Source organism: Protopterus annectens, chromosome 11.part0, assembly GCF_019279795.1.
Source record: "Protopterus annectens isolate FY-2018-M chromosome 11.part0, PAN1.0, whole genome shotgun sequence".
Taxonomy (NCBI): Eukaryota; Metazoa; Chordata; order Ceratodontiformes; family Protopteridae; genus Protopterus; species Protopterus annectens.
In genome coordinates this window covers 1462638517-1462655191 of record NC_056745.1, presented here as the reverse complement: position 1 = coordinate 1462655191, position 16675 = coordinate 1462638517, and the positions used below count along the sequence as shown (strand labels likewise).

General features: G+C 37.1%; 1 protein-coding gene across 1 annotated transcript in view; it reads left to right on the top strand.

Annotated features, from left to right (window-relative positions):
• Positions 1 to 11338: 11338 nt before the first annotated feature.
• The window catches only part of LOC122815905 (V-type proton ATPase subunit S1-like), a gene marked incomplete at its 5' end in the record, with an annotated part of 315745 nt that continues 310408 nt past the window's right edge, over positions 11339 to 16675 (top strand). Inside the window, one exon of the mRNA XM_044088754.1 lies at positions 11339 to 11541. Coding sequence (XP_043944689.1) covers positions 11339 to 11541 — 203 coding nt within the window. The remainder of the gene's footprint in view (positions 11542 to 16675) is intronic.

Here is a 16675-nt window from a genome sequence, read left to right as displayed (position 1 = left end):
TTGTCTATCCTGCAGCATTGGTATTCCTAAGCTTTCCCTAAGCTATTCCAACATTATTTCCACAAAACCTCCCTGTCTTTGTAGTCCTCCATCTGTTACTTTTACCATTTTGCTTCCAATCTGCTCTGTGTTGAAAACCGAACAATATCAGCATGGCTATAAGTAACTATTAATATCTGGCATTCTTAACCTTCTGTTGTCTTTTGGTAATGCCAAGATCGGTCCAAGATGTTCTTGATCTTCTTACCTCATGTATATAGTTTCTCTTTGTCTGCCTCACCTTTTTCACATATACTTCTTTTGGATTCTTCCAGAACACTTGACATGTGTACAGAATTTGTAGTGACGATGTTGTTCTTCTTTCGGCTTTTCCCGGTTAGGGGTCGCCACAGCGGAACTCAGGTCTGCTAATGATTGGCAGTAGATTTTTACAGTGCTGAGGTGCCATCTCGATGCCCACCCTTCAACGAAGGCATGCCCATTCTACGCATGTCTTTCGAACACCACTCGACCATGGGGAGGACATGCAGACTCCACACAGAAGGTGCTCCAGCTGGGAATCGAATGGGAGAATCTCTTGCTGTGATGTAACAATGCTACCGCTGCACCACAGTGATATATATATATATATATATATATATATATATATATATATATATATTTATATATATATATGTATATATGTGGGTTCACTTTATAATCTCAAAATACTGAAATATTGAATTTCAGTATTTTGAGATTAAAATAGCAAAAGCCCAGTTCCACGAAACACCACATAACCGAATCCGGAAATGTCGAATCAGCACTTATAGTGGTGTGCTGTGTTAATGGATAGCTGGAGATTCAGGTAAGTGTTTATATTTTAAGGGTTTTGGGTAGGGATTTTAGTATATGTTAGTTGTTGGGAAGTTGTAGATGTAGGTTACGGTATGTAGGTAAGAGTGTGAGTGTGTAAGTGTTGAGAATGGTGGTGTTTGTACATATGTGATGTGTATTTTTGTGAGGAAAATGTAGATTGTGTAGTGGTGGGTTTCATGTCTTTGTCTTTTAATGTGACCTTGGAGTTAGAATATAGAAGTAGCTGGGGTGTGGGGAGAGCATCCCCCTACAAGGGGGGTGCAGGGGGGCTTGTCCCCCTGATTATATGTATGGTAGGTTTGTGTATTTCTGTTGTTGTGTTTGTGTGTGTTTTGTTTGTTTGTTGTAGTGTGGGGAGGAAGGTATGTGTGTGTTTGTGTGGTGTAGGGTGTGTTTAAAAGTCGCGGTTCTGAATTTCGTGCTTTTGGGGTTTCAGTATTTTGATTTTTCGGCTTTATAGTCTCAAGATACTGAAATTCAATATTTCCGTATTTTGAGATTGTAAAGTGAATCTATATATATATATATATATATATATATATATATATATAGTTGTATAATATTTGTCCTTTGATCAAAATCTAATTTAACAGTTTTCCATGCTTCTTTACTTTCTAGTAAATCCTGTTATAGGTAATTCCGGTGAACCTCCAACTGTATTTTATATTCACACTATTAAATATTTTATTTTTTTACCCCCAAATACTCACTGAATGGTCACTGTCTTCTTCTTCTGGGATCATATTTATACCTAGTACCCATGTCTTCACCTTATTTATTTTATTTCATGCATTCTTGCCACATTTTTTCTTTGCAAAATTCCCCATATTTATCTAAAATCCTCTTTTGGACTCATATTTAAGAGCACATTGTCTGCATACAGTGTCATTTTCCTCGGCTTTTCCGCCCAGTCATAATCGTCTGTTGTTGATTCTCTTATAACTTTTGCTAATACTTTTAATTGCAGGGCTAAAGCAATCTGGATAGTGGGTACCCCTGCCTCATGCTTCTCCTTAATATTATTTTTCTGACAATCTTGTCCTCACTTTGACCCTTGCCCTCAACTCTCTATATATCGTATTAGCATATCCACCTATCCCTGTGGGAACCCCTGAGGGAAGCCCTGTTTCTGTAGAATATTAAATATCTCAATCTTACCTGCTTTTTTCAGCATCTAGGGAAAGAATTACTACCTTTTCTTTTTTTTGTTGCAGTGCATTCTGTATTATTAATTATGTCCTTATTATATTATTCACTGTCCTCAGCTCCCCCCCCCCCCGCACACACAAACCCAGTCTGGTCTTTATGTATTATTTCCAGTATTATATTTACTAACCTGTCAGATACTATCACCATAAAACATGTGTAATGATAGTTTAATACCAATATTGGTCAACTGGACTACAGAAGCATCAGATATTTACCCTCTTTATGTATTATCACTATTTCCATGTCTCTCCATGATGGGGTGGGGGTCCTCTCCTTGCATTGTCCTTTTGAACATCTTTGCTCCAGCTTCTGCTCAATTTCTGTTGGGAGGCTACTTCATTCCAGATCAGTTATCTTTCTTAATTCCACCCATTATGTCTACCAGTTCTTGTATTGTTATAGATTTTACTAGTTCTCGTCTCCTCGTTTCTGTTTTCGCAGGCAATTCTAACTCATCGTATTTTGCTTCACCTTCCTACTCTGCTTCTACCTCATTATCCCCCCCCACCATACAATTTTGCATAATATTTTTGAAATTACTCTAACAGTCCCTCATCCAGCTTTACCTTCCCAGGCTTTCTTCGGTCTCCAATTTGTATACCTCCATTTTTACCTCCTTTTGTCTTAAAGGCACAGCTAGTGCTGTCAGTGTTTGGCATTATTTGTTAAATATAATTTTTCCAATCCTTCTCTATTTCTTGATAGCCCCTCCTCTTCCATTCATTGAATTACTTGATTAAGTTGCCTTCCGCTTCTTATTATTGCCCCCCACAGCTATTTCCTAACTGTTATATACTTTATAACCTGCACAACAATGTTTTCATTTCCATTTCCTGAGTTATCCCTTAAATTTTACATTGCATTTTCTTTTTTATCTCTGCTTACATTTCTTCTGTACAATTAAGATGTACTTCAGCAGCCTTGACTTTCACATTCAACTCTATATTGTCGTCAGTTAATGTCTGAATGGCCATTGAGTGACCATTCAGCATCTGGTCTATTCCACCTAATCTGTTTTCTTGATCCAACAAGTTTTCTTGCAATGACTCTTTCTTTTCTCTTAGTATCATACATGTAGTATTCAGTGAGACTATTTACTCTTTAGCAACAGCTCCTGAGATCTCCATTTTGTTCTCTGTTACAACTTATCAACAGATTGTCTTGCTTTTCTTTGACAATCAGGCAGCTTTAGCCCTTTGCCTACAGTATTACTGCTTTAGGGGATGCTATTCAGCTTAATGAACTGTTTCTTAGCATTCTATGTTGAAAGAGCATGTCAAGTGCATGTTACTTAGACAGCTGTCCTATCAGAAGCCCTTCAACATTTGGTTCTTTCAGTAGTAATACAACAATGTTCTTTATATCTAAAAAAAAATGGGTAAAACTCAGAATGTTGATCTCTGCAATTTATAAGTTGTTTACATTAAAAAAAACGAGAAACTCAAAATTTAGATCTCTGCAATTTATAAGTTGCTAGTCTTTTGCTAGGAGCAAAGTGTACGAACAGCACATTTTTGGCATAACATAATTGACATTTCTTTGGTTTTTACCATTTCACATAAACTGGTATCATTCTATAACGAAAGTGAGATACATCCCACAAGTTTAGCTATTTTTCTCATTTGCTATTACATTTCACATATGATCCACGTCACAACTGTTGTATAGCAAACATGAATGTGATATGTTTAATTTCATAGACTTCTTGATATTATTCATATTATCACATGCATAGAGCTGCTGTTAAAGCTGTTACAGTTCTTATCAAACATTTGCGACAAGAAGTTTACAGTTCTATTAATTATATCATCTTTTTTTAAGTTTTCTGTTTGCAAACCATTTTTTTCTGTAGATCCCCTTCTTAATGCCCCATTTGCCTTATTTACTGATTTGTTGCCTCATTTGCATTTTGTGTGTAGTAATCAGCTCTTAACAGTTTTTCTTAAGCATGTTTGTTCTTCTATGAACTGGGTAACAGGGCAAATCCTTAAGTGCTGTATTACATCTTTTTTTTTGTACATATATTGTTTCAGCTTTCATTTCTTTCAAACATATGTTTACATGTAAACATACCTTTCAACTTCTTGTGGAAGAAATCTGGACAAAGCCTGACATAATGGGGAGACAAAGGAACAAAATAGGGGCACATTTTTATATATTGCTCTTAATAAGCTTAGAAAGTTGCTAGAGTAATAAGATTTGTCTTACCATGCATTTTCTGAAGGGTATGACGTCTGAATCTGAAATGCACCTCATTGCTTAATTACGTTAATCTTTAGATCATCCCTGTGGTTTGTCAAAAAAATACAATTTTTACAAGGAACAGACCAAAAATATGAGACAAAAATCTGGACATTCTGTGAAAATCTGGACAGTTGAGAGATAAGCTGTAAAAATAGTTTTAAATTATTCTGAAAATGTTCTTTTAACTCACTAACACTATATATTTCATCTTGAAGAAGAAGATCACAACACAAAACAATTGTCAATGAAGTGTTTATACAGTAACATTTAAGTGACATGCAACTCCATCATTAATAAATACGTAGAAATCGTCTAAAACTTTTCTGAACATTTAATGACTACAATGATATTGTTAAGGGCCATGGACAAATCTATAGTTGTGCTTTTTCATTTATTTATGAAAGCTTAGTTGAAAGAGAATGATTTATACTCTAAGTTAAACTTAGGACTCCACTTTTGCTGTCATCAATTTATATTCTAAGTATTTATTTAAAATATAAAAACTTTATACTTGTTCATATCAAATATTGCTATAAAGATAATCCACATTAGTAGCCACTGGAAAAATATGTCCAGTAATAATGACATATATATTTTTATATGTCTACTATAATCTACTACATCCTGGACAAACTTCAACCCCAATCCCTGCTGCTACTATTGATAAAACCCCTGAAGATGTTTCTGATAGTTTTAACCAATTCTATACTGAGACAATTCAAGCCCTAGCTAGCCAACTACCTCCTAGCTCCCCTGGTCCTGAAAGTAGCACCCCTAGAAACCTACTTGCGTTCAGCTTCCAACCAGTCGCCACTTCACTTATCCATACCTTGATCAAAAAATTAAAACCCACTACACTTTCTGCTGATCAACTCCCTGCCGAGTACCTACAAAAATCAGCTGATGCTATTGCTTACCCCGTCTCAATACTAATCAATCGAACCATAGTAGAAGCTAAAATTCCCACCATCTGGAAAATATCCTATGTAATCCCACTTCACAAAGGAGGCAGCTCTACTGAATTCTCCAATTATAGGCCAATAGCTATACTCTCTCCACTTGCAAAGATTATGGAAATATGTATTCATAGACAACTCATGCACCACCTAATCCAAAATCGCCTTATGGCAGACACTCAGCATGGCTTCCGTCCTCATCACAGCACTACTTCAGCCCTCCTAGCCTTTACTAACACCATAAACCATAATCACAACAATAATTATATATCCTCAGCCCTCTTTTTGGATCTTTCCAAGGCATTCGATATGGTTGATCACCAATGTTTAATCCACACCCTGCAAACATTCTGTCTAGATACTGGAGCCCTCCAATGGTTTCAATCCTACCTGAATGGTCGACAGCAGGCTGTCCTCTGGCAGAACAAACTCTCTAACCTTCTACCTAACACCCTCGGAGTGCCACAAGGCTCTATACTAGGGCCCTTGCTGTTCTCCATCTTCATTAACGACCTTTATACTGTCATCACAAAAGTCAGCTGTATCCAATATGCTGATGACTCTACTCTGATTTGCTCAGCCACATCTCCAGTAGAGTTATGGTCAGCTACCCAGACCACCTTTAATACAATAGAAAACTGGCTTTCTGAACATCGTCTGATCCTAAATCCCAAAAAAACTAAAATGCTGTTATTTTCACCAACACGTAGGTCTACCGCTTTCACCTTTACCATAAAATCAAATGATGGCACAATAATCTCCCCTGACCCATCTACAAAACTATTAGGTGTCATCATAGACAATAATCTCAAATTTGACTTACATGTTAACCAAACTATCAAAACCATCAACTAGGGTCACTTTACAGAATAAAAGCCTTCCTAACCCCTCCAGCTAAAATTGCCATAGCTCGCTCTCACCTTCTTTCAACCCTTCTGTATGCATCCCCTCTACTCTCGAATTTGAACAAGACTGTCCTTAACAAACTCTCAATTTGCTACAACCACATTGCCAGGTTTGCCACTGGGCTGCCTTTTAGGACACATCATTGCATCAATCTAAATCAGCTTGGTTGGCTTGAACTACCTAGCCTAATCCAGTATAACCAACTGATTATGGCCTATAAAATCCTCTATAATCCGGACAATACTCCTGCACTTAAAAATATTATCACCCCCTATAACATCCTAGACTGCTTCGATCCTCTAACAAACTACTAATTCAGACTAGCAAAATTAATAACACAGCCGGTGATTCTCTCTTTGCAAACTCTGTAAGTAGATCCTGGAACTCTCTTCCAGCTGATATTACCTTACTTTCCACCTTAGGTCAATTTAAAACTAGACTCAAACAACATTTGTCACTTAACTGACTATGTCAATGTATCAAGCCTGGCTAACTCGAATGTGTAAAAATCTGTTAACCAGTTTACTGTGTAATTTAATTTAATCCTGACTTGTGCTCAGGACTAACTGTAACCTGTGGAACTTGTTTAACTTGCTTACTTATGTAATCTCTGTAAATAGTCTGTTTGTAATATGTAATGCTGGTATTATGTAATGCTGTATCTGCTTACCCTTGGAGCTTTTCTCCCCGGGCCTCCACTGAAAATGGACATGCATTCAGTCGGACTATCCCGGTCAACAAATGTAAAATAAAATAAAAATAAAATAAATATGGTTAGTAAAACATCTTTAGTGTCTCTTAGGTAGGCAGAAGTTTTGTTAACTACTAAATGCAAATAATGCAACTAATAATTCACAAAATTATCCCTTGCCTCAGTAATATATGTGATAAATTAAAAAGGTATAAAACGTTAAATGATATTAATTTTACTGGTGTTGAATGTATGGCTTTAAAACAGATATGGATATGAGAAGACCAGAATCTATTAGAAACCCTCTTAAAGGTGCCTGATTGTATTTTATTTCTGTCCTATGCATAACATTTAACGGTTCTCAGGTATGAGGAATAATCAGGTGATGTAGTGAAACTGGCTGCAGTGGTCCAATTTAAGAGCCGATCTTAAATTTATATATCTGATCAGCAATATATGTTTCCAGTCACTGACATGTGTATTCAGACAGGATGCATTTTATCTGTAATTCTTAAAGTTCATTAGGGTCTTGTACTGCCTCTGATGTGTGTGACTCTATAAGGTCACTTGAATACTACAGAGGTATGTCATTTGTTTGTTGAGATTAGGTATTTATTTATTTATTTATTTAACGTTTGTTTACTGGGAAACTATGACTTGGAACAAAATGATTTTTCATTGGAGGCCTGGGGAAAAATGTTCCAGAAACACTTCTTTGTAATGACATGGTAGTTTAGGAAGTAGATTTTGATCCTTTAGGATTGAAAAGGTTAGGTTCATTATTTTGGGTAGACTTTTCATAACAGAACCATTTATTGTCTGCCTTCATTGTTATTTATCCATGAGAATGCCAGATAAGTTCATTTGTTCCCAATTTTGTCATAGCACACTGACCTCAGCTGACAAAGTCTCCTACAAATGATTACCTATTGGAAGTATAACATTTCTCAGATATGAAACCAGATGAAGCCAATGAATATTTCAAATAACTATATGCATACCACTGTGAAATATAAAATTCTTTATGGTGCTACAGACTTATTGTTAATTACATTTTGCTGAAAAATTTAGCAGATCTCCCACAGATTTGTCTAATTTTCCTTTATCGTACAGGTTTTAGTGACTGAAAGATTCAGCAACACTGTAAGTGAATCCCTTTTATCTGGCCCTAATTCTGATCATACGCTGTTGGACTTTAAAATTATGTGTTCTTTTTTAATAACCTTTACATGAGAGAAGGTTTTGGTGAATAAGTGTGTGTACTGTGAATAAATGCTTAACTGATGCATTAGTGCTTAATAATTATGTAAAGATGTGTTGAATTAACACAGACATGTTAAAGTAGCTGTGTAAATATTTAACACTTAAACTCCAGTTATAATTCCAACCAGAACAGTTGTTTTGAGGGCAACCATTTAAAATGTTGGGTCTAGCAATGCCAAGTCCCAGAATGTGGAGAATGAATGAAAGAAAATCAGGATTTACGCATACTAAGTCTCACATTGCCATTTCTCAGAATATTCCTTTTTGCTTGAGGTATGGCGATCTTACAGTTGATATATATATATATATATATATATATATATATATATATATATATATATATATATATATTTAAATATATGGGTCTACTTTGTAACAACGAAAGACCAGAAGAAAGAAACGCAGAACACTGAGACGAAAACAACGAAACCCCAGAACACCGAGATAACACGTAAGTTTAAAAAACACACATAACTCACAAAAACACACACACAACTGCCCCACACTACTAAACAAAACACCCTACACTAATGATAGGCAGGGGGCAAGCCCCCCTGCACCCCCAGTGTGGGGGACTGCACCCCAACACATCCCCACTTTAATATTTTAACTCCGAGATCGCACAGACACACAAGGCAAACACACACCCACACAGTACAGTTCCTCACACACACACACCACAGTCACAACACACACTTACACACAGCATTCCCTCTCACAAATACAGTCACACACACACACTTACCTACAGCAGAACACGAAAAGTGCTAATTCAAACTCCCGTAACATCGGGATTTTGAATTTTGCGCTTTTCAGTGCTCTGTGGTTTCGTTGTTTTCATCTCGGCATTCCGGATTTTGATCTTCTGGTCTTTCGTCCAACTCAAGTAGACCCATATATAAATATATATATATATATATATATATATATATATATATATATATATATGCAGCATGATACCTCTGAGATCATCCATGTGCAACTAACATCGGGCAAATCTGCAATGCAAATTGTGGCCTGCTACAGATCTCCCTGCATCACCCAGGACCAGCACTCCGCCTTTCTGGCCCATCTAATTACTAAGGGGTTCGCATCTAGAAATAAAGAGGTTATAGTACCCCTCTACTCATCACTCATCAGACCCATCATAGAGTACAATGCCCCATTTGGGATGTACCTCACAAGACACTTCCAATGGCTGAAAAGACCACAAAAGCACCTCACCAAGAGGATTACTGGCCTCAAACATATGTCCTGTGCAGCCCGACTGAAAAAACTCTGGCTGTACTCAGTGGCATATCGCTTACTCAGAGGTGATCTCTGCCTGTCTTACAAAGCCATGTCCAACTCAGAATTGATGGACATGCTCCACCTAAAGAAATCCAAGTTACTGCGAGCTATGCGCTCTAGTGAGCTAAACCTCTCCACAACAATAAATAGAACATGCTGGAGGGATAGATTCCTGTCACAGAGACTCCCCATGCTTTGGAACAAAATTCCTAACTACATTAGGCAGACCCCTCACTAACACTCTTCAAGAGAAGCCTTGACGAGTGGATAGGTACAGAAAATACATCCCTGGGATCACTTCATTGGCTCTGCTTGACAGAGACTCAGTTAATTAATCAATGGGGTAGCGAAAGTCGACATACTCTGGTTAGGCTTATAAATGCCCTCGGACAGATAACCTATGAACCTATATATGTATATTATACATATATATATATATATATATATATATATACATATATATATATATATATATATATATATATATATATCTATATAGTTCCCCTTCATATGATCAAATTTCTCTAAACTCGAAAGTCATAAACTCGAAACTAGAATCTTGAATTTAGAGAAACTCGAACATATGAAAGGGACAAAAAATAAAAAAATTAACATCTTTCAAATGTTTTCGCAGGGGGGCTACACCCCCATGCATACCCCCATGTGGGGGGCTGTGCCCCCCACACCCCCCTACTTAAATATACCTACTCTGAGATCGCACTATAGTGAAGGAAAGGAAAATCTCCCATTCTGTGCTATACACGTAAGTGCAAAATGGAAGATTTTCCATTCCTCCGCTACAGTGTGGTCACGGAATATTCACATTTAAACTGCTAGGGTATAGGGGACCTGGCCCCCTGCAATAAGGTAAGTTAACTTTTTATTTTTTTAAACCTAAGGCTCCCATTCACAATTTCGAGTGAATGGAAGTTCGAGATTCTGGTCTCCAGATTATGAAATTCGAGCTTCCATCCATTCGATCTTGTGAAGGGGAACTATATATATATATATATATATATATATATATATATATATATATATATATATAGTCATAACACTGAAAGGTGAACTGTATAGAATTGTGTGGAATGTATGTGATGGTGTAATTTCTTATCACAGGTGTTATTAGGGAAGCAAGTCTAGCACAGTTGTATGAATTGGGATGTTCAGCATCACGTTGTACCCCCATTTCTGTAGATCTTCATATTTGCTCTTACGCCCTGATTCACTGTGTATGTTTTTTTTTTTTTCTTTTTTCCATGGTTGTCTGATCCTGGGGTTAGTATATACAAGTAAGGGGATGTGGGAGCAAAGCCACCCATACAGAGGGTGCAGGGGAGCTTGCCCCCTGCAGTCACATGTTTTTAAGATATAGTTCTTGTCGAGAATGTTTACTGTGTTATGACTTTTGAGTGATATGGGTTCAACCTTATGAGTTTTAGTAGTGTTATGACATGGACCCATATTTGATAGATGCATACATATATAAGTTTGGTGGTGGCATACTCACACTGGAGGATGCAAGATGCTTAATCCCTGCAAAAATAAGTTTAATGGAGAAGAGCAATAGTTAATACGTAGCTCTTCTCATGTATTTTAACAATTTGTTCTGCAGTTTAAGACTCTAATGCAAATCCCGACACTTCCATAGGGAGATTGTTTTAAGACTAGATTTTTGAACCTAAAAACCAAAGTGATATTTATAAATAGCACATCAAGTTGTTTCCCTATATTAAAGAAGTTATTTCAGCTTTCTGTTCATACTTCTAATATTTTAACTTTTTACTAGCATACTGTAGTTAGTTACAGATGTTTAAAATACAAAAATAAGAGTGAACTAGCTAATATAACATAATATTCAAGGCACGATTTTTTTCAGTCCTTGTGATACTGGTGTTATTAATGGTTTATATTTTCATTTTATTTGCAGGATTTTCTTCAGACATCTGGTTCTGCCATGATGTTACCTGCTGTTAACTGGAGAGCAATTCGTCACCTTATAGAACAGACCGAGAAGAATGACAAATGGAATGTTGTGAGCATAAATGGAATGGAATTACCTGATGTAAAGACTCCATCATCTAAGAACACCCTATTCTTGGTGACTTTACCACCGGTCAACAGGTACAATGGAAAACAGAACTGATATCTGAGATAAACTAGGGTCTGCAAAAAAACAATGATGGCGTACATGTTATAAGCCTGAATGTAGTGGCAAGTTCCTACTTAATGGACAAGACTATGCTGACATCACACAAAATAAAGTGTGACTTACATTTATGAGTATATAGGTACAGTTATAAGCTATACGTTTGAGATGTCATATTCTTTAAGACACAACGGCATCTTTCACTTCTCTAAATATTATTTAGTTTGACTGAGTATAGGAAGAGCAGCTGCCAGAAGATGTACAGCTGGCGAGGGCAAGAAAATTAATATAAAAAGTCTCTAATAATGAATATGTGCTCATTTGACACAGTATCCACTACACTTTGTATAAAATAATGGAAACGGCACAGAGATGGATGTTCTTTAGAGTCTCAAGTCTGCTTGACTGTGAAGCTGTCTTTGATTCCATTACCCCTGTAACTGTGCAGTCCTACCGTTATCTTCTATCCATGCCCCAGTCTACTTACCACTTCATACCACACATTCTGGGAGGGAATTACATGGTCTAACCAGCATATTAGTAAAGATGTTCCTTCTCATTTCTATTTTGAGCTTACTTCCCTTATTCAGGCAGCTGTAACCCTCCCCAGACATTCTTCTAAAGTTTACACCGAATTCAGCATCTATGAATTATGGGATTCTAGACCATATTCTTTAATTTGTCCATAGTATTACTTTCAGCTTATACCTGGCAAACCAGAATGGGCTTTATTCAGGCTCATTATCATGTATGACATAGGCCTTGTTACATTTATATACATGACAATAAACCATAGAAATGCAATCGCAGTTGCAAACATTCTAAATTCCAAACCATGCCGACATAACTGTAGCTGCAAATATTATACATCACTTTTAACATATCCGTTCATTATTAGTCATCCATTACATAGCTCATTCAGATCCTGCCTTCTTTTAACCCTCATTCCTCCTCTGCATGAATTGTTCCCACAATTCCCATTTTTCCTATGTAGTTTGCTCCTACCCTTTTAACCCGCGGTAGTGGTGCTGTGGTAGCATTGTCGCCTCACAGCAAGACGTTGTCGCGTTTGATTCTCAGCTAGAGCATCTTCTGTGTGGAGGCATGCGTGAATGGGCGTGCCTTCGTTGAAGGTTGTGCATCAGGGCTGGTAACTCGGCACGTAAAAATCCACTACCAAAACATTAGCGGACCGGAGTTCCGCTGTGGCGACCCCTAACCTGGATAAGCCGAAAGACACAACAACAACAACAACAAGTTAGCTCCTAGCCTTTTCTAAAGATCCCATTTCTAGTTTTTTAACTCTGTTACTATCTTCCCTACTTCTAGTAAAGTTGGTTTAGACTTTGATTTCCATTTTCTAGCAATTGCTTTTTTGGCAGCCGCCATAATTAGACTCATCAAGGCCTTACTACATCCAGGCAATTCTGAGTTTGATCATAGCTCAAAAATATCGCTTCCCTAGTCACTCCAACTTGCTCACCCAGAATCTCCAACAGAGCAGTCTGCAGGGAATCTTTAAAGGCTACCAACTCATTACACTCCCAGAAAATATGTTCCCAGTTACCTCTTTCTTCCTCATCACAACTCCAACATTTGCTGTCTAGCAGAGGAAAAATTCCTTGAAGTCTGCTTGAGATATAAAAGTACCAATGTAAGCACTTCTGGGCAAAGACCCAAAATCTTCTAGATTTTGTTGCATATTTGGGAGACATATATATATATATATATATATATATATATCCCCAATTGTTTATTTGTGAATTGCTTATCCAGTCTCTCTTCCCAGTCCTTCCTAATGTCCTCTGATTGATTCTTATAGTTATCATGCAGTATTTTATTTACTCTACTAATTATTCTTTTCTTAATGATAGCATCTGTTCTAGATTCTGCTAAAAACTAGCAGTGTGGTGTTTCATTTAGGACCCCCCTTATTTCTTTCTCTTTACCTATACTCTGATATCAGTCCTTGCTATGGAAGGCAATCTTTAGCCTGCAGTCCAAATAAGTTCTTGGCATCTTCCCATTCTATTACCTTTTCCTCTCTAGTTATTTGCTCCCAGTAGTCAGTCTCATTCTTGAGAGTAAGCTTGGCTTGGGCTCTGGCTCTGACAAAAATAAAGAGTCAGGAACAAGCTGAGCTGACTGTGTTTTTTTAACCTCAATGCTGACAATTCAGAACAGAACTACAAGAACTCTCTGTTAAGTCCAGTCTATGTATTCTAACAGTGTGGTTGGCTGAAGTTTCAGTGAGGGCATAGCCAATGAGCTGGCTTTTTTTTTCTTTATCATAGCTTAAATTTAGATTGGGCCTGTAAACTGTGACTCTTCTCTTCTCTTTTGCGTCTGGTGTGTGATTTCAGAATTATGATTGGCTGAGGAGTTAGTGAGGGAAGGAAGAAAGGCAATTGAAACTGTGGTATTCTGCTCAAGATTCCTGCTTTTTTTTTTTTTTTTTTTGGAGCTTTGGAGCATTTTATGGTTAAAATAGCAAGTGGTTCTCATTATATTTCCAAAACATTTGTAGTTAGTTCTTCTTAAAAGATTTTGGAGTCTAGTGAGAGAAGTCTGTATTAGCCAGAGGACCAGCCAATTCAACAAAGATAATTTAACTGGATTTATATTTGTTCCATGTGTAGGAATATCTTAGAGAACAACTTTGCTGTGGATGGATGTATTTATTCATTTCATGTGCATTATATATTCCAAGGTAACTAATATTTTGCAAAACTAAACTATGGTCTGCATACAGCACATTGTACTTAGCATAACTCTGGTCCTTTATTTAGGAATTTTACAAAGCCTAAGATGATGGGAAAACAAAGGGCCTATGTAAGGAAGAAATTTTAAATATTACCCTAATTCACTTAGAAAGTTAATAGAACAGGTTTTTCATCAACTAGCATTTTCGGAAAAATAAGTATGAAACTCTCGTCTCACTTTACTGACTGTAATCCTTAGTCATTTAAGTCTGCAGTCTGGGGGTGGGGGGCTAGTGAAGTATGTCAAGGAATGCACTTGCAGAATTACAAATGATTACTGATGTAATTTGCTGGAGAGGCAGCCTTTTGTTAAAAGGTAATGAAACCATTCTATTTCTGCTGTTTTTGAAATCAAAGCTGATGCATTCTCTAAAAATGGAAGTATTGTACTAGACCACTGTGTTAAAATCTGAGTATATTTAACAAGCATAAGTTCATTTAGGACTAAGTGTCCTGAAAGGCCAGTTTAAGCCTAGCCAATAACCTGTAGCCAGAATCAAACCCTGTACCTTGGGCCTATGAGAGGAAAGGTGAATACCTTAACCATTATGCTAAACCCACACCAAAACAAGCTAATGTGGTATTGGTTTCTTTCATATTTCACATAATCAAACATCAGAAGTGTGCATACAAAGTGGCTCTGTTTTGGGGGAGGAGTGTGGAGGCACTCTGTACATTAAAGCACTGACACAATAATTGACAAATACTGATATGGCGTGTTATGGGGGGAGTGTGTGTCTAGCAGCAGTAAGCTGAATTAAGTTACTGTGGCTGTTATGCTTTTATCTTCTCAATGAAACATCAGTACTTTATAGAATGTGGATTTTGTTTTTGTTTTTTTTTGGGGGGGGCAGGTGATATGTGAAAGCAAAATTCATTTCTAGAATTTAAAAGGAGTATTGATATAATTTATTGGAGGGGAAATTTGTGTTAAAAAAAAGTATAGCCATTATATTTAAGTAGACTTAATGGTCAAAGATAGTGTAACTCTCAGCAGGGGCACACTACATAGGAACAATGCATTTATACCCTCATATGTTATTAGTAGTCCCTCTCTTTCTTAATATAATTTACTTCAGGGGAACTGACCTATGCAAAAGAGTTACACTTGACTGCAACGAGTAACCAATGCCAAAAAGTTTGTGCCCTGTAAATCAGGTTTGAGGTGTAGTAATTGGATTTACAATGTTATTTTCATGTGTTTTATAGCCAAGTACCTTACTTGAGTTGTCTGAATTTTTTTGTTAGGAACTGCCTTAGGCAAACTTACTTTTAATATAACACACTGAAACACTGGTTTTAATAGCTTTTGTTACATTTTGGCACTATACTTGGCTTGTGGTCCACAGTTTTTTTCCAATTTTTCCATGACTGGCTGTAGTTCTCTTCTAAATCAACTGAAAGAACCAAGACAGACTCTTGCCTTAGCTCTGGTTTGGCTCTCCTTCGGAAATCCTGGCTTGTCCACCTTTAAACCTGACTCTACATAGTTAAACCTTTTTAAGCTACCCTTATAATCTGTCTCCTGCAGGCTCTTAAATATCTTTGTTAATTTCTGTAAATCTTTCATGTGTTTTGGCCTTTAGAACAGTACCATATATTTCATGAAAAGCTTCACTACAGCAGTAAAATAAGGGGAATTGCTTCTTACTGTCCTGAAGTATATTCTCCAGACCATACAATTAAATGAATGGTGTTATAAGACTTCAGGATGAAAGTGTTTTTTTTTTTGCACAAAGGTGGATTTGGAAAGAGGCTGAACAACTACAAGTACACCAGTTTTACTTCTTTCTCAGCGTTAGAATGCACAGAAGATTAACTGGAGCAGGATGGTGTGGAATTTCTGAATGCTGAGCAAAGCAGTTACTTCATCCATCCATCCATCCATCCACAACCCCTTTTTCCCATTTTTGCACATGGGGTTGGGGTGTCACTTCAATAGTGACAATCATCTAGAACCAAAGTTTACACCGCCGGGTGGCTATGAGTCTTTTACTGGCCGACTGACTTGATTCATGCGCCTTCAATATGATTACTCACAGAAGGATGCAGAAGAATCTAGCAATATTAAAGGGTGTGAATGAGGGACTGTACTGTTAAGATACGTAGAAAGCTAACTGACTGGGCAGAAACTCAGGCCTGCAGTTTGGGGGAAAAATCTAAAGAAAAGCTTGCAACCAGTCAAGGGTTTGGTACTAGTGTGGGACCTGTAACCTGTTACCATAGTTGTGGACAATATCACACTGGGATTGGACAGTAATGCAGCCAGTTTCTGTGATGGGCGTATATTGTAAACAATTCTCCATTGAGGGGGTGGAGAGACAGAGAGATAAAGAAAGACAGAAGG